We start from the raw sequence: 21,354 nt of genomic DNA, 5'->3' as shown, positions 1-21,354 counted from the left end.
ACTAAGTAACTACTGGAGGAATGGAACCCTATGGCTGGGTCTCATCAGTCCCACAGTTTAAGACCTTGAGCTATTCAGCATAGATGGTAGAAATTAATTTCAGCCCCAGACAGATCTTTCCACCCCCAGAGAAGGCAGGCCCGCCGCCGTCCCACGTCCCAGCTGGAACCAAATGCCACTCACCGCATCTAACAGGTTGATGGCATGTGTTCGGCTGGTGCTAGAGTAGACAGATAACTGAGAAGATGATCTGGGAGTCTCCTTTTCCTCGGGAACAGTTTCATCCCCCACTTTCTCACTCTTCCAGTGCCTAGAACCATTCGCCTGGCAGGTGTCACTCTGTCCAGGGTGGAAGGGAGGGAAAGGACAGGATGGTGATATTCAAGATGCCCAATGCCAAGAGGGGCAGCATATCACAGAGTGAGGCACATGGAGAAACCTTATTTCACAAGCTTGATGGAAGCTCTAAAACAATGGGTTGGGGCAGGGACAGGAGAAATGCCCACTTCATGTCCCTGTTAGAAGAAAAACCATCAGGCAACAGCTCTCTCCATTCTTCTTCAGGTTCACAAGCCAGTATTTTCTATAGCTTTGCAGTTCAGAATAATCTAACCTGCCCCTCACCATCCCCACATCGATTCTGGGAGCTCCTCAGCCAAGAACTCTGGGGAAGGCTGAAATTGTTCTTTCTTATACCATCATTACATCAAGAGGGCATCCCCCTTCACCCAATATGAGATTTCACAGATTCCTTTTGGAACTCATATATAGTTCTTAATTAATCCTCCCTCTTGGGTGTAGCATATATGGTGATTTCTTAACAAAAGAGGTAGGATGACTTGATTTCTTTCAAATTAACCTTGAACTGGGCAGACTACTAGGAGAGTCCAAAGACCAAACCATCCTCTTCGAGCCAATATATTCCATGGCTGAAAATATGCCCAAAGAATATTTTCAAAAAGGAAATAGAACCCAGTCCAACAGATTAGAGTGGCTTATTTGTAGTTGCAAAAAAAAATGGAAATATCTGACATGCTATTTGGTAATGGCTGACCAACCTGGGAGCATGACCAATAAGGCGTACTACAGTGCCATCAAACTATGGCCAAAAGGCTATAAAAGTGTTCATATCCTTGGACCCAGCAATACCACTACCAGCTCTATAGCCCAAAGAGATCAAAGAAAGAGAGAAAGGACTCATATGGGGAAAAAAACATTTAGAGCAGCTTTTTTTTTGTGGTGGCAAAGAATTGGAAACTAAGGGGAGGCCTATCAACCAGGGAATGGCTGAACAAATTATGGCATTTGATTGTGCTATAAGAAATTATTTCAGAAAACCTGGGAAGACCTGTATGAACTAATACAGAGTGAAGTGAACAGAACCAGGAATTTAATTTACACAGTCATAGCAATATTGTAAAGATGACTCAGTAACTCTGATCGACAAAATGAGCCCACATAACTCCAAAGGACTCATGATGACATATGCTGCCCACCTCCAGATAGAGAATGGATGGACTCAGGGAGCATATTGTGGATATGTGTGTGGATATGCATATACACACACGTATGCATTATATATGCAATACACACATATTTATATATATTCGGACATAGCTAATGAAGGAATTGGTTTTGCTTAACTGTAATGTTTGTAGTGGTTTTTTCCCCTTGCTTTCTCAATGTGTGGAAGGAGAGGTTAGGAGGGAGAGAATTTGGAGCTGAAAACAAAACTAAATTTAAAATTTTTTAAAAAGAATCCTTTTAACAATATACCAATAAGTGGCCATTCACTCATTCATTTCCAGCTTTTGCTTGAAGATCTCAAAAGAGGTAAAATCTATTGCCTCACTATACACATGGATATAAGCTATGTAAAACTGATACATGAGTGTCCATATAAACACCTGGATACAGACATAAACTTACATGTGCATAAATATACATTTATTTGATTGGAGGCAGCCAAGGCACAGTGGCTAGAGAGCTGGCCTTGTAGCTGGTAAGACCTGACTTTCAGTCCTTCCTCTGCCACATTCTAAATGAGTGACCCTGAACAAGTCATTAACTTGAACACTCTAGGAAATTGTTAGACTATAATTCACAGAGTATGGATTATGGGAAGGGCATTTCCTCACCACAAGTTCCCCAGACCAATGGAATCCCAGGGCCAGGCACATTCATGTGAACCAACTGCAATATTTCCAGGGTCTGGAATTTTGTCTTCCCTCACCTAGATCATCAACTCTCTCTAACTCTTCAAGAGTTGCTGTGGCCAGAACCCACAGCCTAGGTGGGAATGACCTCTTCTCTGAACTGAGCCAGGCCGGTCTGGTCCACACTTGAAGTTAGTACACTATTCAATCCCTGGGGATGACCTTCAAGAAGCCACCAGAGTGGCTACCTCCATTCATTGATGAGGCATCTAGGGACTTTAGTGGGTATGGATATACTTGTGGGAATGACCAAGGCAAGGGCAGAGGACACAGAAAGGAGGAGCTGAGAAGATGTTTTTGCTATTTCTATGTTGAATAGCTCCTCCCCCCAGTTTTAGTCCAAAATCTATGTTGAACAAAAATAAAATTACAAAACACTTAAAAATATGAAGGAAAATGGAAATAATCAGAGGCCTATTTATTGCTCATGGTTGTACTGCGGAGCCATCTAGGTTAATTTACATGTTCAGTTCTATACCAAACTACCAACCAGTTATTTTATAGAGCTCCACAAAACAGTTGTATCATTCAAATGGATGGCTACAAAGCCTAGAATCTCCAGGCAAACACTGAAAAGAACAGGAATGAAAGGAACATAGCATTTGCAGACTTCCAATGATCCTTTAAAGCATTCATCATCCAAATGAAGTGATACTGGTTCCAAATTGAAAAGTAGATCAATGGAGGGGCAGCTGAGTGGCACAGTGGATAAAGTGCTGGCCTCAGATTCAGGAGGACCTGAGTTCAAGTCCAGACTCAGACACTTGACACTTACTAGCTGTGTGACCCTGGGCAAGTCATTGCCCCACCAAAAAAAAAATAGATCAATGGAATCCAACAGATAAGCAAGAATCAGAAATGCTCAAAGAAACAAACTCAGGATCTAAATGACTTTGGAAAGGATGCCTTATTTGACAAGTATCATTGGGAAAACTGAAAAGCAGTTTAGCAAAAAAAAAGAAAACCAATAGGTTAGGTCAGCACCTGACACCATCTGTGGGAAGCTCCAAAGATGCGGTTTTCTGTCATGAACCCTTTGGCATACAGGCAGGCATGCTGGGGAAGAGGGATCCCCTTCTCAGGATTTTTTTAGGTGCATAAAATAAAACACATAGGATTAAAAACGAAACAAATGACACTGAAATGAAGTTAACAAAATATAACACCTCCCCTCACCCCAAGTTCACAGACCTCAAGTTAAAAAACCTAGCTCTACTTAAATATAGCTAGAATAAGAGAAACTAGATTTTGGACCAATTCTTTGTATCAGTTCTCCCTGATAAATGTCTGATGGTCAAGATAAACAAGGCAGCTAGGTGGCACTGCAGGGGAACAGAGCATGGGGCCTGGAGTCAGGAAGACTCATCCTCCTGAGTTCAAAACTGGCCTCAAACCCTTACTAGCTGTGTGACCCTGGGTAAGTCACTTCACCCTGTTTGCCTCATTTCCTCATCTGTAAAATGAGCTGGGGTAGAAGGAAATGGCAAACTCCTCCAGGCTCTCTGCCAAAACCCCAAATGGGACCATGAGGAGTCACGCACACCTGAAATTACTGAACAACAAAATGCAAGCTATTTCCAAATCACTCATAGTAAGATGCAAATCCAAACGACTGAGGTTTTAGCTCACATTCAGCAATTTGGCAAAGATGGGAAGTCAAAATTCAAAGGACAGCGGGAAGACAGACATACTACGCAGTTAACACACTGTTGGTGCAGCTATGAATTGGTCCAAGCATTCTGGAATGATGGACTGAAAGATACCAGTACCAGACTCCCAAGGAGGTCAAAGAAACAAAGCAAAATCACACATACACTGAAATATTCATAGTGGCACATTTTGTGGTAGCAAAGAACTAGAACTAAAGTTGGTACCCAATGATTGCAGAATGCCTAACTCCCTTGTGGCATATTAATGTAATAGGATATTGATGCTCTGGAAGAAAAAAGGAATAGGAAGAATTCAGAGGCTTATATGAAATGATAGAGAGTGAAGTATGTACAAACAGGAAAAGAATATGCACAATGACAACGATGTCATGAACCTGAATGCTGTAAAATTACAATGACCAAGACTACTGAATGACAACAAAAAAAATATTTTTAAGGCAGCTAGGTATAGATATCTCTGCAAGGGATAGAGCACTGGGCCTGGAGTCAGAAAGACTCATGTTCCAGAGTTCCAATTTGGCCTCAGACACTTCCTAGCTGTGTGACCCTGGGCAAGTCCTTAAACCCTGTTTGCCTCAGTTTCCTCATCTGTAAAATGAGCTAGAGAAGGAAATGGCCAACCACTCCAGGATCTCTGCCAAGAAAACCCCCAATGGGGTCACAGAGTCAGCCACAACAATGAAGACTGATCCTAGAGGAGTTGAGAAAATGCACTTTCCTTCTGTTGGAGAGCTGAGGGACTACGGATGTAGAAAGTTCACATGAACTGTCACCATATATGGCTAGTTTGTTAGAATTTTTTCCTTGTTTTTATCTGTTATCCAGGGAAGACATGTGTATCTGCATGTGTGCAATTGTGCATGTGAAGGGAGAGAATCAGAAAGGAATGTGAAGTAAAACAAAAGATATCAATAAAAATGTAGTTTTGTTATTGTTCATAAAAAATGACTTCAAGATACTACCACAAAATGGCCTCTTTTCTAGCTCTAGCATTGACTTTGGTGAACAAATCTGTGATTGCCCCCTTCCAACAACTTTTATGCATCCACAGGCTTCCCATCATGCCCTACACTATCCCTCCCATCTCCCTGGCCTGTTTTTCCAAATGAGGAATCACTAAGCTTTTTAGTTTGTCTCTAAATGAAAGCACCAGGGAAATATAATTCATATGAAGTCAGAGCAGTTGAATCTCAGAAGTGGGATGTAAAAAGAACTTTACACACCAACCAAAGGGGAGATCCAAGGAAGGAGCTGGGAGCTTCATGAGATGATCTAAGTATGAGGATGCCATAATCAGCTCCCAACCGCAGCAAAGCAAATTGGCCAGGATGAGCCTCCCTCTCCCAGCTGCCCTTTGGGACCAACTCCTCTTCTTAGGCTCACAGATTTTTTTTGTGGGGCAATGGGGGTTAAGTAACTTGCACAGGATCACACAGCTAGTAAGTGTCTCGTATCTGAGGTTGGATTTGAACTCAGGTCCTCCTGACTGAGGTCATTGGGTCAAATCTTCCTTCCTCTTAGAGGACAAAACAGGTCCAGAGTCAGGAGCTGAACTCTGTCCCTCTGACTTCAACTTCAGCCCTCTATCTAGTATGCCACATGGCTGCTATGGATGGCCACTGTCAGCTGATTGCACCTGGACAGCAGGGAGGGTGATGGTTGGGGGATTAAGATTAAGTTCAGGGGGGCAGCTAGGTGGCACAGTGGATAGAGCACTGGCCCTGGATTCAGGAGTACCTGAGTTCAAATCCAGCCTCAGACACTTAACACTTACTAGCTGTGTGACCCTGGGCAAGTCACTTAAACCCAATTGCCTCACTAAAAATTAAAAAAAAAAAAAGATTAAGTTCAGGGACCAGAAGAGGGTTTGTTTTGAGGCCAGATCTGGGTGACTTTATTCAAGTACCTTATTGTTGTTGATGGAAGCAGAGACAAGAGTCATATCAACAAAATCTGGATGCTTGGTGTTGATGTAGGCTAGTTCAATGGCCACAAGGTTGTGAACCTGGAAGGGAAGACAGTGAAGTCATCCTACCTGTCCTGTCCCCCTCCTTCCCCCACTTCTTGATTCCTATTTATTGGGTCGGGGAAACAGAAGCAGGGGCCATTTCAAGTAGCTGGGTGTGGGGAGAGTCACAGTCAAGTTGGTAAAGACTGGCTCCCACTAGGAGTCCTCTGTTTGTCAGTCTCTCCTCACCTTAGTCTGGGGTTTGTAAACGATTCCCTGATCATATCATATTTAGCCTCCTTTGAAGGACCTGCCCGCCTGCTTTGGGGTCTGTGGCCATATTCGGCCAGGATTAGTGGGGCTTACACTGGAAATAGTCTTGGACAGAAGCTCAGGTGGCTTTTTTCCCATTAGTCCCCAGTCCAACCTCTGCACAAGATCTTGCCCTTCCCCATTACTGATTTCTCCCATCCCATTTCATCCTCTAACAAAGTTTTACATTGGCTACTAGCATCCCCACTGACTTGCCCAGGGCATTGGCAGATCGTGCCATCTGGATGCTTTTGGCTCAGGGTATCCTCTGGGTCCCTGGCCCAAGTGGGTGCCATTTTCCCCTCAGGACAGTTGTGCCTCTGAGCACTGCCTTAGTCATTACCATCTCATTGGTTATTGGCAACCTCTTCCTCAGGACACCGGTCACTACCTCAACGATGGCCTCATGTAGCTTAGGAAAGCGCAGCAGCTCCTGAGAAGGGCAGAGCTTGTCAGACTTGGGCTGTAGTAGGGAGGCTGATTCTGCCCTCCATGCCCCACCTTCTCTAACCAGAGTCAAGAGACCTGGCTTCTCCTCTTGGCTCTTCCCCTTACTTGATTTTGGACCTTGGGGAAGGCATGGGTCTGAGTGTGTGTATGTGCAAGCGTGTGCACAAGTATTCGAGCAGATGCCCAGATCCCTCTCCCCCAACCTGGGTATTGTAAGTAGAACAGTGCTGGATGATCCTCTGAAGCTCCTCATGCACCAGCTCTACACAGCGAAGGCTCGGCTCTTCCAGTCTCTTAATCTGTCTCTTTACTAGCAGCTCAAAGGAGACCTCTGGGATGAAGAGTGCCGGGCGAGGCCCCTGGGTAGGGAGGGAAGCACAGGGATCCCCAGTTCAGCTTTCCCACGGGAGTGACTCCAGCTGAACCCAGCCCTCCAGTGGGGGCTCTCCGGGTCCATTCTCTGCCAGGGATGTCAGAGAGTGGGCAAGCCAGGAAGAATCGGCTCCTAGGGGTGGGCATGGAATTGGAACTTTGGCATCTTTTTCAGCTTCTGTCTCCTGAATACTTAAATGTGGGAATCAAACAGAACCAGACAAGGGGCTCGACTTGGTTCCTCCCCTTTCTGGCTCACGCTCTTAACCTTTTCTCTACTATGCAAAGGGAAGTGGTGGCAATGGGGGTGGGCAGATTTACCTTATTCCTTCTGCTGACCTCAAACTTCCAGCCAGAGCTTTTCTCTCCCAGCTTCTACTAAAGGCTCCAGATGAAGGCCATTTACTCATCACTACCTCTTGTCTCCTGGGAGTCATTCACTCCTCCCACTCCATTTAAACTTGACTTTCAAGACTGCTGCACCCCCTCCTCTCCCTGCCCCCGCTGTGATAAATGCTTGGCAAACCTTCTAGTATTGTATCAAGGTGAGCTCGTCCTATTAAGATTATTCCTGTCTGCTCTCTCAGAATTAGGGCTATGGTAATAAAGGCGAGGTAAAGATAATGAAATGAATTTGTAACCTCTCAGTGAGCCGCTCTGCACAGACTCCCTGAGCAGCCTTGGCCCGGCTCCCTGGCGATTCCTCTTTCCGAGCTTCTTTTGATGCATGTTAAGGGGCCCCAAGAAAGCATGTGGTCTCATTCCTTTCTGATGTCCTTGACAATAGGCTTGATTTTCTTCTTTTTTTGTTCAACCCCAAGGCCTACCACAGTACCTTCCCAGTCTTGGTGTTAATAAATGGTAGATTGTTCACACCACCTGATTCATGGCACCAGAGGGTTCCTGATCCCCAGGCTAATACTCCCCTCCTCCCTGTTTACAACAATTCAATCTCTCCTCCCTCTCCCTGCAAAGCCTATGTTCTGCCCCCATAACTAGCCATTCCAAAGAATTCAATGCAAATAGTCAAAGCTCTTCTCAAAGAAGAATCTCCAGAGAGGTCTGACTAGAGCAGCACAGTGCACAGAGGAGCAAGAGGACTTATGTTTAAATCCCTGCTCAGCCACTTCCACTACCTGTGTAACCTCAGGCAAATATCTTCACAACACTGCCTTGGTTTCTTTGGCTGACCACACACCTATAATTAAAGGGCTATTTTCCCCAAAGAGCAAGATATATCAGTAGCAGGGCCAGCTACAGGCACCAAGCCAGGGAAGAATGGATGGGAATGGGGAAAGAGGCTGTGAAGGAGGGATCCGCTACCGTGGCATTTCGGATGGCCGTCAAGATGTCCAACATGGTCAGTCCAGCCAGAGGATCGATGGATTCCAGGGTCCGCCCAAAAGTCTCATGGAAGATGTAGCACATGCGAGCACCACCACAGCTGGGGGAGGGTCAGAGGTGAGAGGAGAGAGGTGCTTGGCCTATGGCCGTTCCCAAGCCTGAGGCTTCCCCTATTACCCTTGTCTCAAATCCAAGTTAGATACAGAAATAGAAAGAGAAAACAGAAAAAAGCACCACACAAGGGATCGGCTGTCAAGATTCAGGGTCTTACTCCTACAGGTCACTCACTGTGAAATCTTAGGCAAGTTGTTTGCCCTGCCTGAGTCTTAGTTTCCCTATCTAGAAAACAAATGTGTTGGCCTAGATGCTTTTTAAGGAGTTCTTCTAGCTCTTAACCTTTGCTGGGCTGCAGGAAGCATCAGGAAGCAGCTAGGCGGTGTTGCAGTCAGAAAGACCCAAGTTCAAACCCGGCCTCAGACCCTTACTAGCTGTATGACTGGGCAAGTCATTTCACCTGTTTGCCTTAAATCCCAGGAGAAGGAAATGTCCAGCCACTCAAGTACCTTTGCCAAGGAAACGCCATGGATAGCACTGGTGTGCTATGGTCCACAGGGTCACAAAGAACTGGACACAACTGAACAACAAGAAGCATCATATGATGCCCAGAGAAAGGCTTGGGTCTTCAGTTTCCCTGGCTTCCTTCGAGACCCAGCTTTTCGCTTTCCCTTCCATCTACTTGACCTTGTACTCACCTGATTCTTTCTAGATTCCTCCCTCCCCTCCCCAATGAGAACAGGATCTCTCAGAGGGCAAAGGCTGAATTTTGGGTCTTTTGGGCTTGTTTGTTCACCAAGCATTGAGCACAATGCCTAGCGCATCAGAAACGCTTAATAATAAAATCCTTGTTGGCCCACTGACTGCTGTCTGGGCTTCTTAGACCAGGCCATTGAGCACTAGACCTTGGACATAAGAGTGGTCCAAACAACTTTCGAAGACCAGAAGTTGCTGCATAGGTGCCAATCTGCACTGGGAGACAGTGGCCTGACAGACTAAAACCAAAGTCCCTCCCTGTGGCAGTCCCTTCCCCCACTGTGAAGTATTTTTTGTTCAGCCATTTCACGTGCCTGATTCTTCATGAGCCCATTAGGAGTTTCCTATGAAGTATGGAGGAAATTGTTTGCTAGATAATTATTGCTTTACCTTATGCAGGCCTATTGCCCAACTTCCAAATAGCTGGCCCCAAGCTCTCTGGGCCTTATCTAAGTTCCAGGATGCTGGGCCTAAGACATTTCTGGGCTCAATGACCCTTCTCTATTTGGATCTTCTACTCCCTCCCCCCGGTCCCCCAACCCTTGCCCAGGCTCACAGCTCTGAGGTCTCAATGTTCTTTGCTGTGCCTTCAATGGTGTTGCAGTATTCAGTGGCAAATTTGGTGATGATCTGCAGCAAAGTGGCATTCTGATCTTGAACAGGGTGCCCATAGCTGTGCAGCACTGACTGGTACTGGGCCGTCAGCACGTTCACACGTGTCTTCAGCTCAGGCAGGCAATCCCGGATGTGGTGCATCAGAAGCCTGAGGGAGGGAGCGGAAGGACCAAGGCCAGGTGACCCCTGGGCACTCCTCAGGTCTATCACCAGACTACCCCCAACAGCCCATGTAGCACCTGTTCAGTGTCTTGGCCAGAAAGCGGGTGCCATTGCGATTGGCCAGGGATGGGTATTTCTTCTGCAAGAAGCCCTGCTCATCCTGTAGGGAATCACTGATGCTCTGGTGTGTGTTGATGTCATACTGGCTCCTGTGGAGAGGGTCAAGGGTCAAACTCGTACTCTGCTCCCTAGACCAGGAATTCAAGGAAGATTCAATGTTAGGAAACAATATATATGTAGTCATCTAAACAACAAAAACCACACACCCATACCAAAAGCACTCATTTATGTTAAAAACCCTAAAAAGCATCTGCATGGAAGGGTCTTTTTGTAAAATGATAAAATATCCCAAACCCATTTTGCTGTAAGAAATGACAAGGAGTTAGAGATATGCAATTAAAACAATTCTGAGGTACCACCATACACCTATCAGATTGGCTAATATGACAAAAAAGGAAAATGATAAATGTTGGAACACTAATGCATTGTTGGTGGAGTTGTGAATTGATCCAACCATTCCAGAGAGCAATTTGGAACTATGCCCAAAGGGCTATGGGGCTGTGCATACCTTTTGACCCAGTAATACCACTACTAGGTCTGTATCCGAAAGAGATCATAAAAAGGGGAAAGGACCCACATGTACAAAAATATTTATAGGAGCTCTCTTTGTGGTGGCAAAGAATTGGAAATCAAGGGGATGCCCATCAATTGGGGAATGCCTGAATATGTCGTGGTATATGAACGTAATGGAATACTATTGTGCTATAAGAAATGATGAGCAGGCAGATTTCAGAAAAACCTGGAAAGACTTAAGTGGACTGATGCCAAGTGAAGTGAATAGAACCAGGAGAACATTGTACACAGTAATAGCAGCATTGTGTGATGATCAACCGTGATGGACTTAGCTCTTCTCAGCAATACAAGGATTCAAGACAGTTTCAAAGGACTCATGACGGAAAATGCTCTCCACATCCAGAAAAAAAGAACTGTGGAATCTAGATGCAGATTGAACCATACTGTTTCTACATTTTTTTGTTTGTTTTTTGAGGTGTTCCCCTTTTGTTCTGATTCTTCTTTCACAATATGACTAATGCAGAAATGTTAAATGTGATTATAGATATATAGCCTATATCAGATTGCTTTCTGTCTTGGGGAGGCAGGAGGAAAGGGAGGAAGGGAAAAAATTTGGAACTCAAAATTTTATTTGTTTGTTTGTTTTGCAGGGCACTGAGGGTTAAGTGACTTGCCCAGGGTCACACAGCTAGTAAGTGTCAAATGTCTGATGCCGGATTTGAACTCAGGTCCTCCTGAATCCAAAGCCACCTAGCTGCCCCCTTCGAAATTTTATAAAAATTGGGTTATACACTTAAAAAAAACCTCTTCAAACATCAAATTAATAACCCCCAATTAAACACCAGAATAGAAATCCTGAAAGTTAAAAGATTAGTAAAATTGAAAGTAAAATACCCATTGAATTAATCAATAAAAGTAGGAGCTAGTTTTATGGGAAAAACCCCCCAAAAATAGATAAATCTTTGGTTAATTTGATGAAAAAAATTAAAACAAATTACCAGCATCAAAAATAAAAGAGTGAATGCACAACCAATGAAGATGAAATTAAATCAATTATTAGGAGGTATTTTGAATAGTTATATGCCTATGAAACTGACAATCTAAATGATATGGATGAGTATTTATAAAACATAAATGTTCCAGATTAACAAAAAAGGAGAGGCAGCTAGGTGGCGTAGTGGATAGAGCATTGGACCTGGATTCAGGAGGACCTGAGTTTAAATCCGGACTCAGATACTTGACACTTATTAGCTATGTGACCCTGGGCAAGTCACTTAACCCCAATTGCCTCACTAAAAAAAACAAACAAAAAAACCCAAAAAAACAAACAAAAAAAATACTGATGCAAAAATTTTAAATAAAAAACTAGCAAGGAGACTATAGTAATATATCACAAAGATAATATACTATGACCAGCTGAAATTTATACCAGTAATGCAGGGTTGGTTCAATATTAGGAAAATTATAAGCATATTTGACTATGTCAATAACAATAAAATCATATGATTATATCAACAGATACAGAAAAGGCTTTTGACAAAATACACCAATTCTATTAAAAACACTAGAAGGCATAGGAATAGATGGAGCTTTTCTTAAAATGATATGTAATATTTATCTAAAATCAATAGCAAGCATTATTTGTAATAGAGATAAACTAAAAACCTTTCCAGTAAGATCAGGGGTGAAGCAAAGATGTCTATTACCATCATTATTATTTAATATTGTTTTAAAAATGCTAGCTTTCACAGTAAGACAAGAAAAAGGAATTGAAGGAAGCAGAATAGGCAATGAGAAAACAAAATGATCACTCTTTGAAGATTATATAATGGTATACTCAGAGAATCCTAGAGAACCAACTGAAAAACTAGTTGAAACAATGAACAAGCTTTAGCAGGGTATAAAATAAACCCATGTAAATCATCAGAATTTCTATATATTACCAACAAAACCCAGTAGGAAGAGACAGAAAGAGAAATGGCATTTAAAATAACTGTAGACAATATATAATACTTGGGAGTCTACCTGGTAACACACACCCAGGGACTATATGAACAAAATTATAAAACACTTTTCACACAGATAAAGACATATTGAAACAACTGGAGAAATATTACTCATGGGGAGGCTGAGCTAACATAATAAAAATGATAATTCTCCCTAAATCAAATTACCGAGCTAGAAAAGAACAAAAGGTCAAGAATATCAAGGGCATCAATTAAAAAATGTGAAGGAAGGTGGCCTGGCCATACCAGATCTCAAACTATACTACAAAGCTGTAATCATCAAAGCAATCTGGTACTGGGTAAGAAATAGAGTAAGGGATCAGTGGAATAGTTTAGGCACAAAATATACAGAAGTAAATGAGCACTGCCATCTAGTGTTTGATAAATCTAAAGATCTAAGCTATTGGGGCGAGAACTCACTATTTGAGAGAAACTTCTGGGAAAACTGGAAAGCAGTCAGGGAGAAATTAGTCACAGATCAACATCTCACACTGTGTGTATCAAGATAAACTCAAAGTGGGTACATGATTTAGATATCAAAGGGTAATATATGGGGCAGCTAGGTGGCGCAGTGGATAAAGCACCGGCCCTGGATTCAGGAGGACCTGAGTTCAAAATCTGGCCTCAGACACTTGACACTTCCTAGCTGTGTGACCCTGGGCAAGTCACTTAACCCTCATTGCCCGGCAAAAAGAAAAAAAAATGACTAATGAGAGAAATGCAAGTTGAATAACTCTATGGTTTTACTTTATACCAAACTGTTAAACATGACAAAAGAAAACAAAGTGGAGCTGGAAGGGCTGTGGGAAAGTGGGCACACTAATAGAGTGCTGGGGGAGCTGTAAACTGGTTCAACCCTTCTGGAAGGCAATCCAGAATTCTATGAGAAAAGTTAATCAACTGTTCCCATGCTAGGACATAAATCTCATTCTTGGGGATGTGCCCCACAGAGGTCTATCACTAATTCCAAAGTCACAATACAGTCAAAGCAGCACTTTTTTTTCTGACAACAAAAGTGGCTGTTCATGGATTGTCATGGAATATTATAGCACCATATTAAATGATGGTGGAGGGGGCAGCTAGGTGGTACAGTGGATAAAGCACCGGCCCCAGATTCAGGAGGATCTGAGTTCAGATCCGACCTCAGACACTTGACATTTACTTAGCTGTGTGACCCTGGGCAAGTCACTTAACCCTCATTGCCCTGCAAAAAAACCAAAACCAAAAAAAAAAACCCCAAAACAAAATAAATGATGGTGGAATCTATCTGAAACATGGGGAATCCAGAGAACTTGGGAAGACTTACAGCACATGAACTAAGAAGCAAGAAGAGCCAGGAGCCTAAAGGGAGCTAGAATCATTTAAAGGAAACAAATAAAGCCAAAGGGGGAGTAACTGTGATCACCAATCTTGGCCCCAAAGAGAAGGAAATGAGTGTCCCCCGTACTCTTCCCAGGCTCAGCAGAACACAGAATGTTGGACACATTCTCAGATGCTGCTTGTTTTTTTGATTAGCTCTTTCTTCTTTCAAGGAAGGGTTCACCTGGGATTTGAAAATGACTATGATGTAAAAATCAAAGCTAGTGATCAAATGTTTTTAAATAACAAGTCCATGTACCTTCTCCAAGCCCATCCTTTGTAATTTTATAGGTTTTGTCCCCATTGCTTCTAATTTTAGGGATGATCCCCACTGCTTTTTGACTTTGTAGAAAGAAGTGAACTCTCCTCATCGAATTATAAAGCCAGTAGTTTGTAGCCAGTGATTTTCTGTCTCACTCTCTTCCCAGTCTATGCTCATCCAACCCTACTGTTGTCTGGTGCCTCTTAGGAAGAGCCCTACTCACCGATTCACCACTCCAATAATGCCCAGCTTCACAGGGATGACTCGACCCATCAGCACATCCACTGCATCCGTCCCAGAATCCATGAGGTCCAGTTTAGTGATCACGGCCAAGGTCCTGCGACCTAAGAAGTGGGGAAGGGACAAGAACAGCTGCAGACCTTTAGGCCCAACTGTCAGAGGGGACTTCAGGGATTTAAGGAGGAATGGGCCATCTGTCCCATGCTGGGCTAGGTGGGGAGAGCTAGATGTCCTTTGGACATAAAAGTTGCTCTCACCTCATCTGCTACCTGCTGAGGCCAGGTCAGGTCTTGTCAGGGGCACAGGAAATGTGCATGTTGGGGGAATGGGAGGGTGAGCCCCAAAGATAGGAGTAGGCAGCCCTAAATGGGAAAAGGGCACCAGCACCCTCCCTGGTGTCCTTTCCTAATAATGATGCTGATGTCCAGGAAAGGAAAATCCCAGGCTCAGGGTGGAGGGCCTTGAATCAGAAAGCTGAAGGAGGCCCTAGTTTGCCCATCTAGTTCAAACCTCATGTTTTATAAGGGAAATAAACCTAAGTGGGTTGAGTACCTTGCCCAAGACCATGCATAGTCACATACTGAGCTGGGTCTCCCCCCTCCCAGTGAAGTCCTTTTCCCATTACTAGCTCTCCACCTCTGCCCCCAAGCCCTCCCACTGCTGTACCATCAGGGTCCACGTCCCGGGCAAGCTTCAGAGCTTCCGAAGTGGCCATGTCTGTGTTGGCAGCAGTGACGGCCAGGATGAGACAGTTGGGGTGACTGATGTAGGACAGGATCATGTCTCTCACCTGCACCTCGATGTCAGGGGGCTGGTCCCCCACAGGGAGCTGTCAGGAAGAGATAAGATTCAGAGAAAACCAGCTGCCCTTGGAAGCCCTGCTCCCTATCACCAGCTATCATCCCCAGTCAGGGAAGGCCACGACCAGCCAAAGAGGGTGGGCAAGGGCAAAAGCGACGACAGATGTGAGAGAGGAAGGACGAGGCAATACCAAGTCCCAGTGTCGGACAGAACAATCTGGCCACTGCTGGAGCTGCTTCAGTTTATGGGGAGGGAGGGAGAGAGAAAAGCATTAAACAGTGCTGACCAAAAACCCACCACCCGAGGCACTGCCACAGACATTCTAGGAAGGAAGATGAGAAGAAATAGGAGCATTTCCCTGCCCCCTGCCACCCCCCCCCACACACACACTCAATCAACATTTGTTAGGTGAGTGGACTAGGGACTATGCTAAGCTAGGTATACAAAAAGAGACAGTCATTGATATACAAAGCAAGCTATATACAGGCTAAATTGGAGATAGCTAACAAGGGGAAGGCTCTAGAATTAAGAGGAGATGTGTAAGACTTCCTGTAGAAGGCGGGGCTTTAGTTGGGACTCAAAGGAAGCCAGGGAGGTCAGTAGGCAGAGTGGAGGAGGGAGAGTGCTCCAGTCATGGGGGAGGGACAGTCAGACAAAATGCCTGGAGCCAGAGATGGAGGAACTGGTACATGCCAGGATTATTGTTATGGGTTATGAAGAACTTTGAATGCCATACAGAACATTCTCTCTCTGCTCCTGGGGGGTGATAGGGAGCCACTGCAGTTTACTGGGTAAGGAGGATGACCTCATCAGACCTTTGTTTTAGGAAAATCACTTTAGTGGCTGGAGTGAAGAGAGACCTGAGGCAGGCACCCTCCCCCCAGTAGCTACTGCAGGAGTCCAGGTATGAGGTGTTAAGGCCTGCATCTGGGTGAGGGCAGCAGCTGAGGAGAGTAGAAGTATTCAAGAGTTGTTACAAAGGTGAAAATGAAAGGTCTTGCCAAGAGCCTGAATATTCAGGTGAGAGATAGTGAGGAGTCCAGGATGCAGGTGCCCTCTACAGTATTAGGAAATGTGGGGGGATGGCTTAGGGTTCCCCCTAAACAGTTCTGTTTTAGACATATGGAGTTTCAGATGTTCAAGATGTCTGAGAGGCAGCTGGAGATGGGAGATTAGAGGTCAGCAGAGAGGAAGATGGGAGAATCGACAGCATAGAGACGCTCAGGAAACCCCTGGGAGCTGAGGAGATCACCACTGAAATAGTCTAATGGGATTGAAGAATTGACTAAGTGCTTAATAAAGGCTTCCTTGGTACCACTTCACATTCACGGGACTGGCTGCTGCCCACCTTCCCTCTAGCCCTTGGGCTTTGACTTCTCCAACACAACATTCTCCAGATTCTCTTTTCATTTCTGATGCTGTTGCTTCCTGGGCTGCCTTGTGCTCTAATCCCTCACTTGGGGTTTATGATCTTAGTCTTCTGTTCCCATCTTTCCCTCTTGGGGGGGTTATCTAATTCCTACAGCTTCAAGCATAACCTCTATGCAGGTGATCCCCAAATCTCTATGGGTCTAACCTCTCCTTAGAGTTCTTCTCTTGGCCAGAATATGTCTGATCCCCCAAACTCACTATGTCTAAAATGGAACTGATCTTCCAAAATTTGCCTCCATCTCCCCTCCCCGCCATTTCTGTTGATGGTCACCTAGACCTATAAACACAAAATTTTCTCTGACTTCTCCAAGTCCTGGCCATTTTACCTCAGCAATCTCTCCATTGTCACCACAACCACCATAGTTGGCCTCTTCAGGCCACCATCCCTTCTGGCCTAGACTATTAGAATTGCTGGTCTTAACTTCCTTCAAGTTCTCCTCACTATAATCTAGCCTTCATACCATTTCTCAATCTTCCAAAAACACTGCTCTGATCGCAGGATCACGGATTGAGACATGGAAGAGACCTTAGTCTCCAACCCAGAATCTTCAGTGGCTCCCCATTTCTTACTGAATAAGAATTCGGTAATTCAGTATCCACATAAGAATTTTTGTTTGTTTTTGGTTTTTTGCGGGGCAATGAGGGTTAAGTGACTTTCCCAGGGTCACACAGCTAGTAAGTATCAAGTGTCTGAGGCCATATTTGAACTCAGGTCCTCCTGAATCCAAGTCTAGTGCTTTATCCACTGCACCATCTAGCTGCCCCCTCACATCAGAATTTAATAATTAGAAACTCCCTCCACAATCTTGCTCCAGCTTACTTTTCTATCTGTATCTAATATTCTCTTTCATGTATCCAAGCCAAAGTGGAATACTTTTTCTCCCCAACTCTGGTTGTGCTCTGTGGCAAAACTTTTTAAAACTGTGGGTTGTAACCCCATGTGAGGTCATGTACCTAAATGTGAAGGTCATAAACAATTTGGCAACAGTAAAAGGTTGTATATACCTATTTTATATACCTATATACCCAGGGTCACATAAAAAATTTCTCAGGTGAAAAGAGGTTGCAAGTGGAAAAAGTTTAAGAAGCCCTGCCTATGGAAAGACTCCCCGATCATCTCTGCTTTAGTCTCCTCCTCCCTTCCAGGATCAAAACCAGCTGCTACCTCCTCCATACATTCCTTCCCTGGCCTGCCCATTAGAAGCAATACAGTGACCAGCACTGTTGTGCTAGAGCTAGCTCTTATTGGTTCCTGAGAATTGATGGCTACATTTTCAGTGTGAGCACTGACACCTTAAGAATTTAGTAAAGAAAAAAGAAAAAGAAAAAAGAATTCAGCAACTTCTACAAAAGAGGCCTGGACTCTTTTTTTTTTGGTGAGGCAATTGGGGTTAAGTGACTTGCCCAGGGTCACACAGCTAGTAAGTATTAAGTGTCTGAGGTCGGATTTGAACTCAGGTCCTCCTGACTCCAGGGCTGGTGCTCTATCCACTGTGCCACCTAGCTGCCCTGGACTCTTTTGTTGATTGTCTAGACTTAAGTGATAGTGAAAATGTTCCTAAGTGTTGTGCACATTCAGAGAGCTGGTTGTTAAACATTTTACTAGAATACTACTGTTGACAAGTAGTCTTTCTATATATCACTTTAGGATCTGCAACAGTGGACTTTCCCTTTGGTGACCCCCTCTCCTTCATACAGGTTTTTACTGTCCCTTACATCTTGAGTCATTTGTGTGTCTGTCTTTTCTCTCCATGTTGGACTCTTAAGGCCCTAGAGAACAGGGTGTGTTGGAGCTCTCCTCATACCTAGTGTCTAGCACAAAAGTTAATGCCTGTCGAATTTTCTATGAAATAGTTCCCTGCACTACTAAACTGGAAAATCTGTGTTCAATGTTCCTTTTTTCTTGATGCTCCATCATCAACATCATGAACATGAGGCAAGGGGGCCCTTTAGATCTGTTAGCCTCTACATAGTGAACTCTTTACACCAAGTTGCTGTGCTTTCTCCATTGTCTCCCTTTAAGACGCCTTTCCATTGTGGCCATGGTGTCATTTGCTTCTACAAGGACCCTATACCCTTCCCCTTCTGCTAATTTGCTGTTTCTAATCTGGCGCCATCTGCAGGGCTAAACAGGCTGATTTAGGGCCTGAAAGGGCCTCTCCTCTGATTAAAGTTGGGGTGATAGTGGATGGGCCCTGAAACATCTCTTTGGACCCAGAAGGTGGAAGAGAGCAGAGATCTCTTTACCAGACTGACGAATGAAGATGCAGTTGATGTGTACCTTCCCTTCCCTATTAAGCTTCTCTCTGATCCCTTTGGGCATCCCCTACCAAGTTGGCACAGGGCCTTGTGTCTAATCTATCAGGAATAAGGAAGTCCCCGAACTAGTATGAAAAGGTTGGACAAGAGGAGTAAGGGGAAAGCTAGGCCACCCTGCTGTGTAGGACTCAGGGAGAGAACATACCTTAGTGATTCCAGGCAAGTCAACCAGAGTCAAGTTGAGGACCTTTGAGGAATAGATCTTCAGGTACAAAGGCTCAGGACTGATCCCCTGGAGATTAAGAGTCAAGGTCAGGCCCACTGGGCTTGGAAAGGAATGGGAGTAAAACAGGGAAAGAGCCATGGGCCTCTATATTTACCTTATTAGTACCAGTGACCCGATCTGTCTCATCAGAAATTTCCTGTTGTATTTCATTAAAATCTGTAAATGGCTGGGGAAGAAAGATAATGATTCATTTGGAGAGGAAGTCACTCAGCACAGACCACATCCTCTGCCCCCAGACAATACTGGGGCAGGGGTAGCATTACTCCTGGACTTCCATGTAGTCAATGGACTAATGAGTGAGCTGGGAAAGGACGTCCATAGGAAAGAGACGAAGATTCCCAGCAATGGGCCAGTTTTGCAAAGGGGCTAGGCTGGAATGTGTTAGATTACCTTTTGTTTGCAGTGCAGGAAAGTGGCCCATTCCTCCGCTTGGATACCTGTTGGGCCAGGAAGAAAGGGGAGGGTTACCTCCCTTGCCATTAGCAATCACCTTTTTATTTTGGTGGGGCAATGAGGGTTAAGAGACTTGCCCAGGGTCACACAGCTAGTGTCAAGTGTCTGAGGCCGAATTTGAACTCGGGTCATCCTGCATCCAAGGCTGGTGTTTTATCCACTGTGCCACGTAACTGCCCCACCAATCACTTTTTTTTGGTGAGGCAATTGGGGTTGAGTGACTTGCCCAGGGTCACACAGCTAGTAAGTGTTAAGTGTCTGAGATGGGATTTGAACTCAGGTCCTCCTGATTCCAGGGCTGGTGCTCTATCCACTATGCCACCTAGCTGCCCTTCCACCAATCACTTCTTAAGGGGAGGAGGGTGGGATGAAGGGATACTTGGCCAGGGCAAAGCCATTTCTATCAGCTATTCCAAAAGCCAGCTCCACTTTGGTGGAAGAGAAGCTAGGAGCCTACAGGGCTTGGGTGTGGCTTACATTCAATAGCTCCTTTCTTTGAGCTGGAGGTAGCTGTGACCCAGCTCTGCCCCCTCCCCCAGGGCCCCAGGCCCATTCCCCTCATCCTCACATGTCTCTGAGGTGGCTGCTTGCTTCCGCTCCTCCAAGGAGGGTACGTGCACCAGCTGGAGGATCAGGGGCCGCCGAGTTACGATTCCAGAACCCCTTGGAAGGAAGTCCCGGCCCACAATGCTTTCTAGGACAGAGCTCTTTCCGCTGCTCTGTAATAGCATGGGGGAGGTAGGGAGAGAGGAGATGGTTCAGGGGCTTTGAGGAAGGAGCATTCTCTGCTCCTCCTGATGTAAACTTCTATTCTTGAGACTTGTCCAAAGTGGCAGAGGGAGGACTTGAACTCAGACCTTCTGCCTCCAAAACCAGTCCTCTTTCTGCTGTACCCTACTTGAGATTGTCAAGTCTCCCTGGGCCTGTTTCCTCATCTCTAAAATGAGGTTGGTTTAGCAAGCAAGAATGAATCTAGAATTCTACAGCAACTCTGCTCAGGTCCATTCCAGGCCTTTCCACAGGAGCAAGGCCCCCAATGCCCTCAGAACCTTCTCGAAGGAGCTAGGGGAGGGGGAATGCCCCTCCCTGCCCCATCTGCATATGACCCAGGCGTGCTCAAGCCCAGTGGGCACTCCACCACCCGGGCTCACCGGATGGGGCGCACTTATCGAGAGCCCGGCTCTGGGGCGTGGCTGATTATGGCTGCCACCCCAGTGGGCCCAGCCGGTGGGGGAGGGGCGGGAGGGCCCGGGGGAGGCCAAAGAGGGAGGTGTGAAGGGCCAAGAGGAAGGGGTAGCCTGCCCCCCCACAGACTGGGGGGGGGGGTCCGGAGTGAAGCATCTAGGGGGTGGCGGCTGTTGGAACTAGGCCAGAGGGGACGGGAGGAGGGGAGGAAGGAGGCCCACGGCCCCCCCACCCCCACCCCATCCTCAGGGTGGCACCTGGGAGCCAATGACCACGATCTGCGGGAGCTGGATGGCCTCCAAGCCCACCATGTGGAAGATTTCTTGTAGCTTGCTGATCACGGGGATCAGGGTCTCCATGGCGGTCTCCGGGCCTCACCAAGGACCTGAGGACAGGGAAGTAGATCCACATCGGATCTGCGATCCTCCTTTGTCCGACCACCCACCCTAGCGCAGCCAAGTCTGGGGGTGGTTTTGGTATAGCTCCCTCCTCCCCTTCCCCATCTCCTCAGCACCTACCTGTTCTAAGAATCGCCACACA

The 21,354-nt window shown here is 45.4% G+C and overlaps 2 protein-coding genes across 4 annotated transcripts in view; one reads left to right on the top strand and one right to left on the bottom strand.

The window, feature by feature from the left end:
* Positions 1 to 21,354, top strand: part of IKBKG (inhibitor of nuclear factor kappa B kinase regulatory subunit gamma) — a 104,292-nt gene that overhangs the window by 7,353 nt on the left and 75,585 nt on the right. The gene's annotated exons all lie outside the window — the stretch shown is intronic.
* On the bottom strand, positions 100 to 21,173 carry LOC122734014 (dynamin-1-like protein). The gene is made up of 15 exons (XM_043974695.1): positions 21,072 to 21,173; positions 20,198 to 20,348; positions 19,567 to 19,613; positions 19,271 to 19,342; positions 19,096 to 19,182; positions 15,066 to 15,228; positions 14,383 to 14,503; positions 9,977 to 10,108; positions 9,679 to 9,885; positions 8,292 to 8,412; positions 6,800 to 6,955; positions 6,490 to 6,579; positions 5,793 to 5,891; positions 3,201 to 3,290; positions 100 to 339 (listed from the first exon to the last, which is right to left on the bottom strand). Exons 1-15 carry the CDS (start codon positions 21,171 to 21,173, stop codon positions 100 to 102), a joined length of 1,878 nt encoding a protein of 625 aa, XP_043830630.1.

The sequence above is a fragment of the Dromiciops gliroides genome, chromosome X, assembly GCF_019393635.1.
Source record: "Dromiciops gliroides isolate mDroGli1 chromosome X, mDroGli1.pri, whole genome shotgun sequence".
NCBI lineage: Eukaryota > Metazoa > Chordata > Mammalia > Microbiotheria > Microbiotheriidae > Dromiciops > Dromiciops gliroides.
This window is presented reverse-complemented; position numbering and strand designations above follow the sequence as displayed.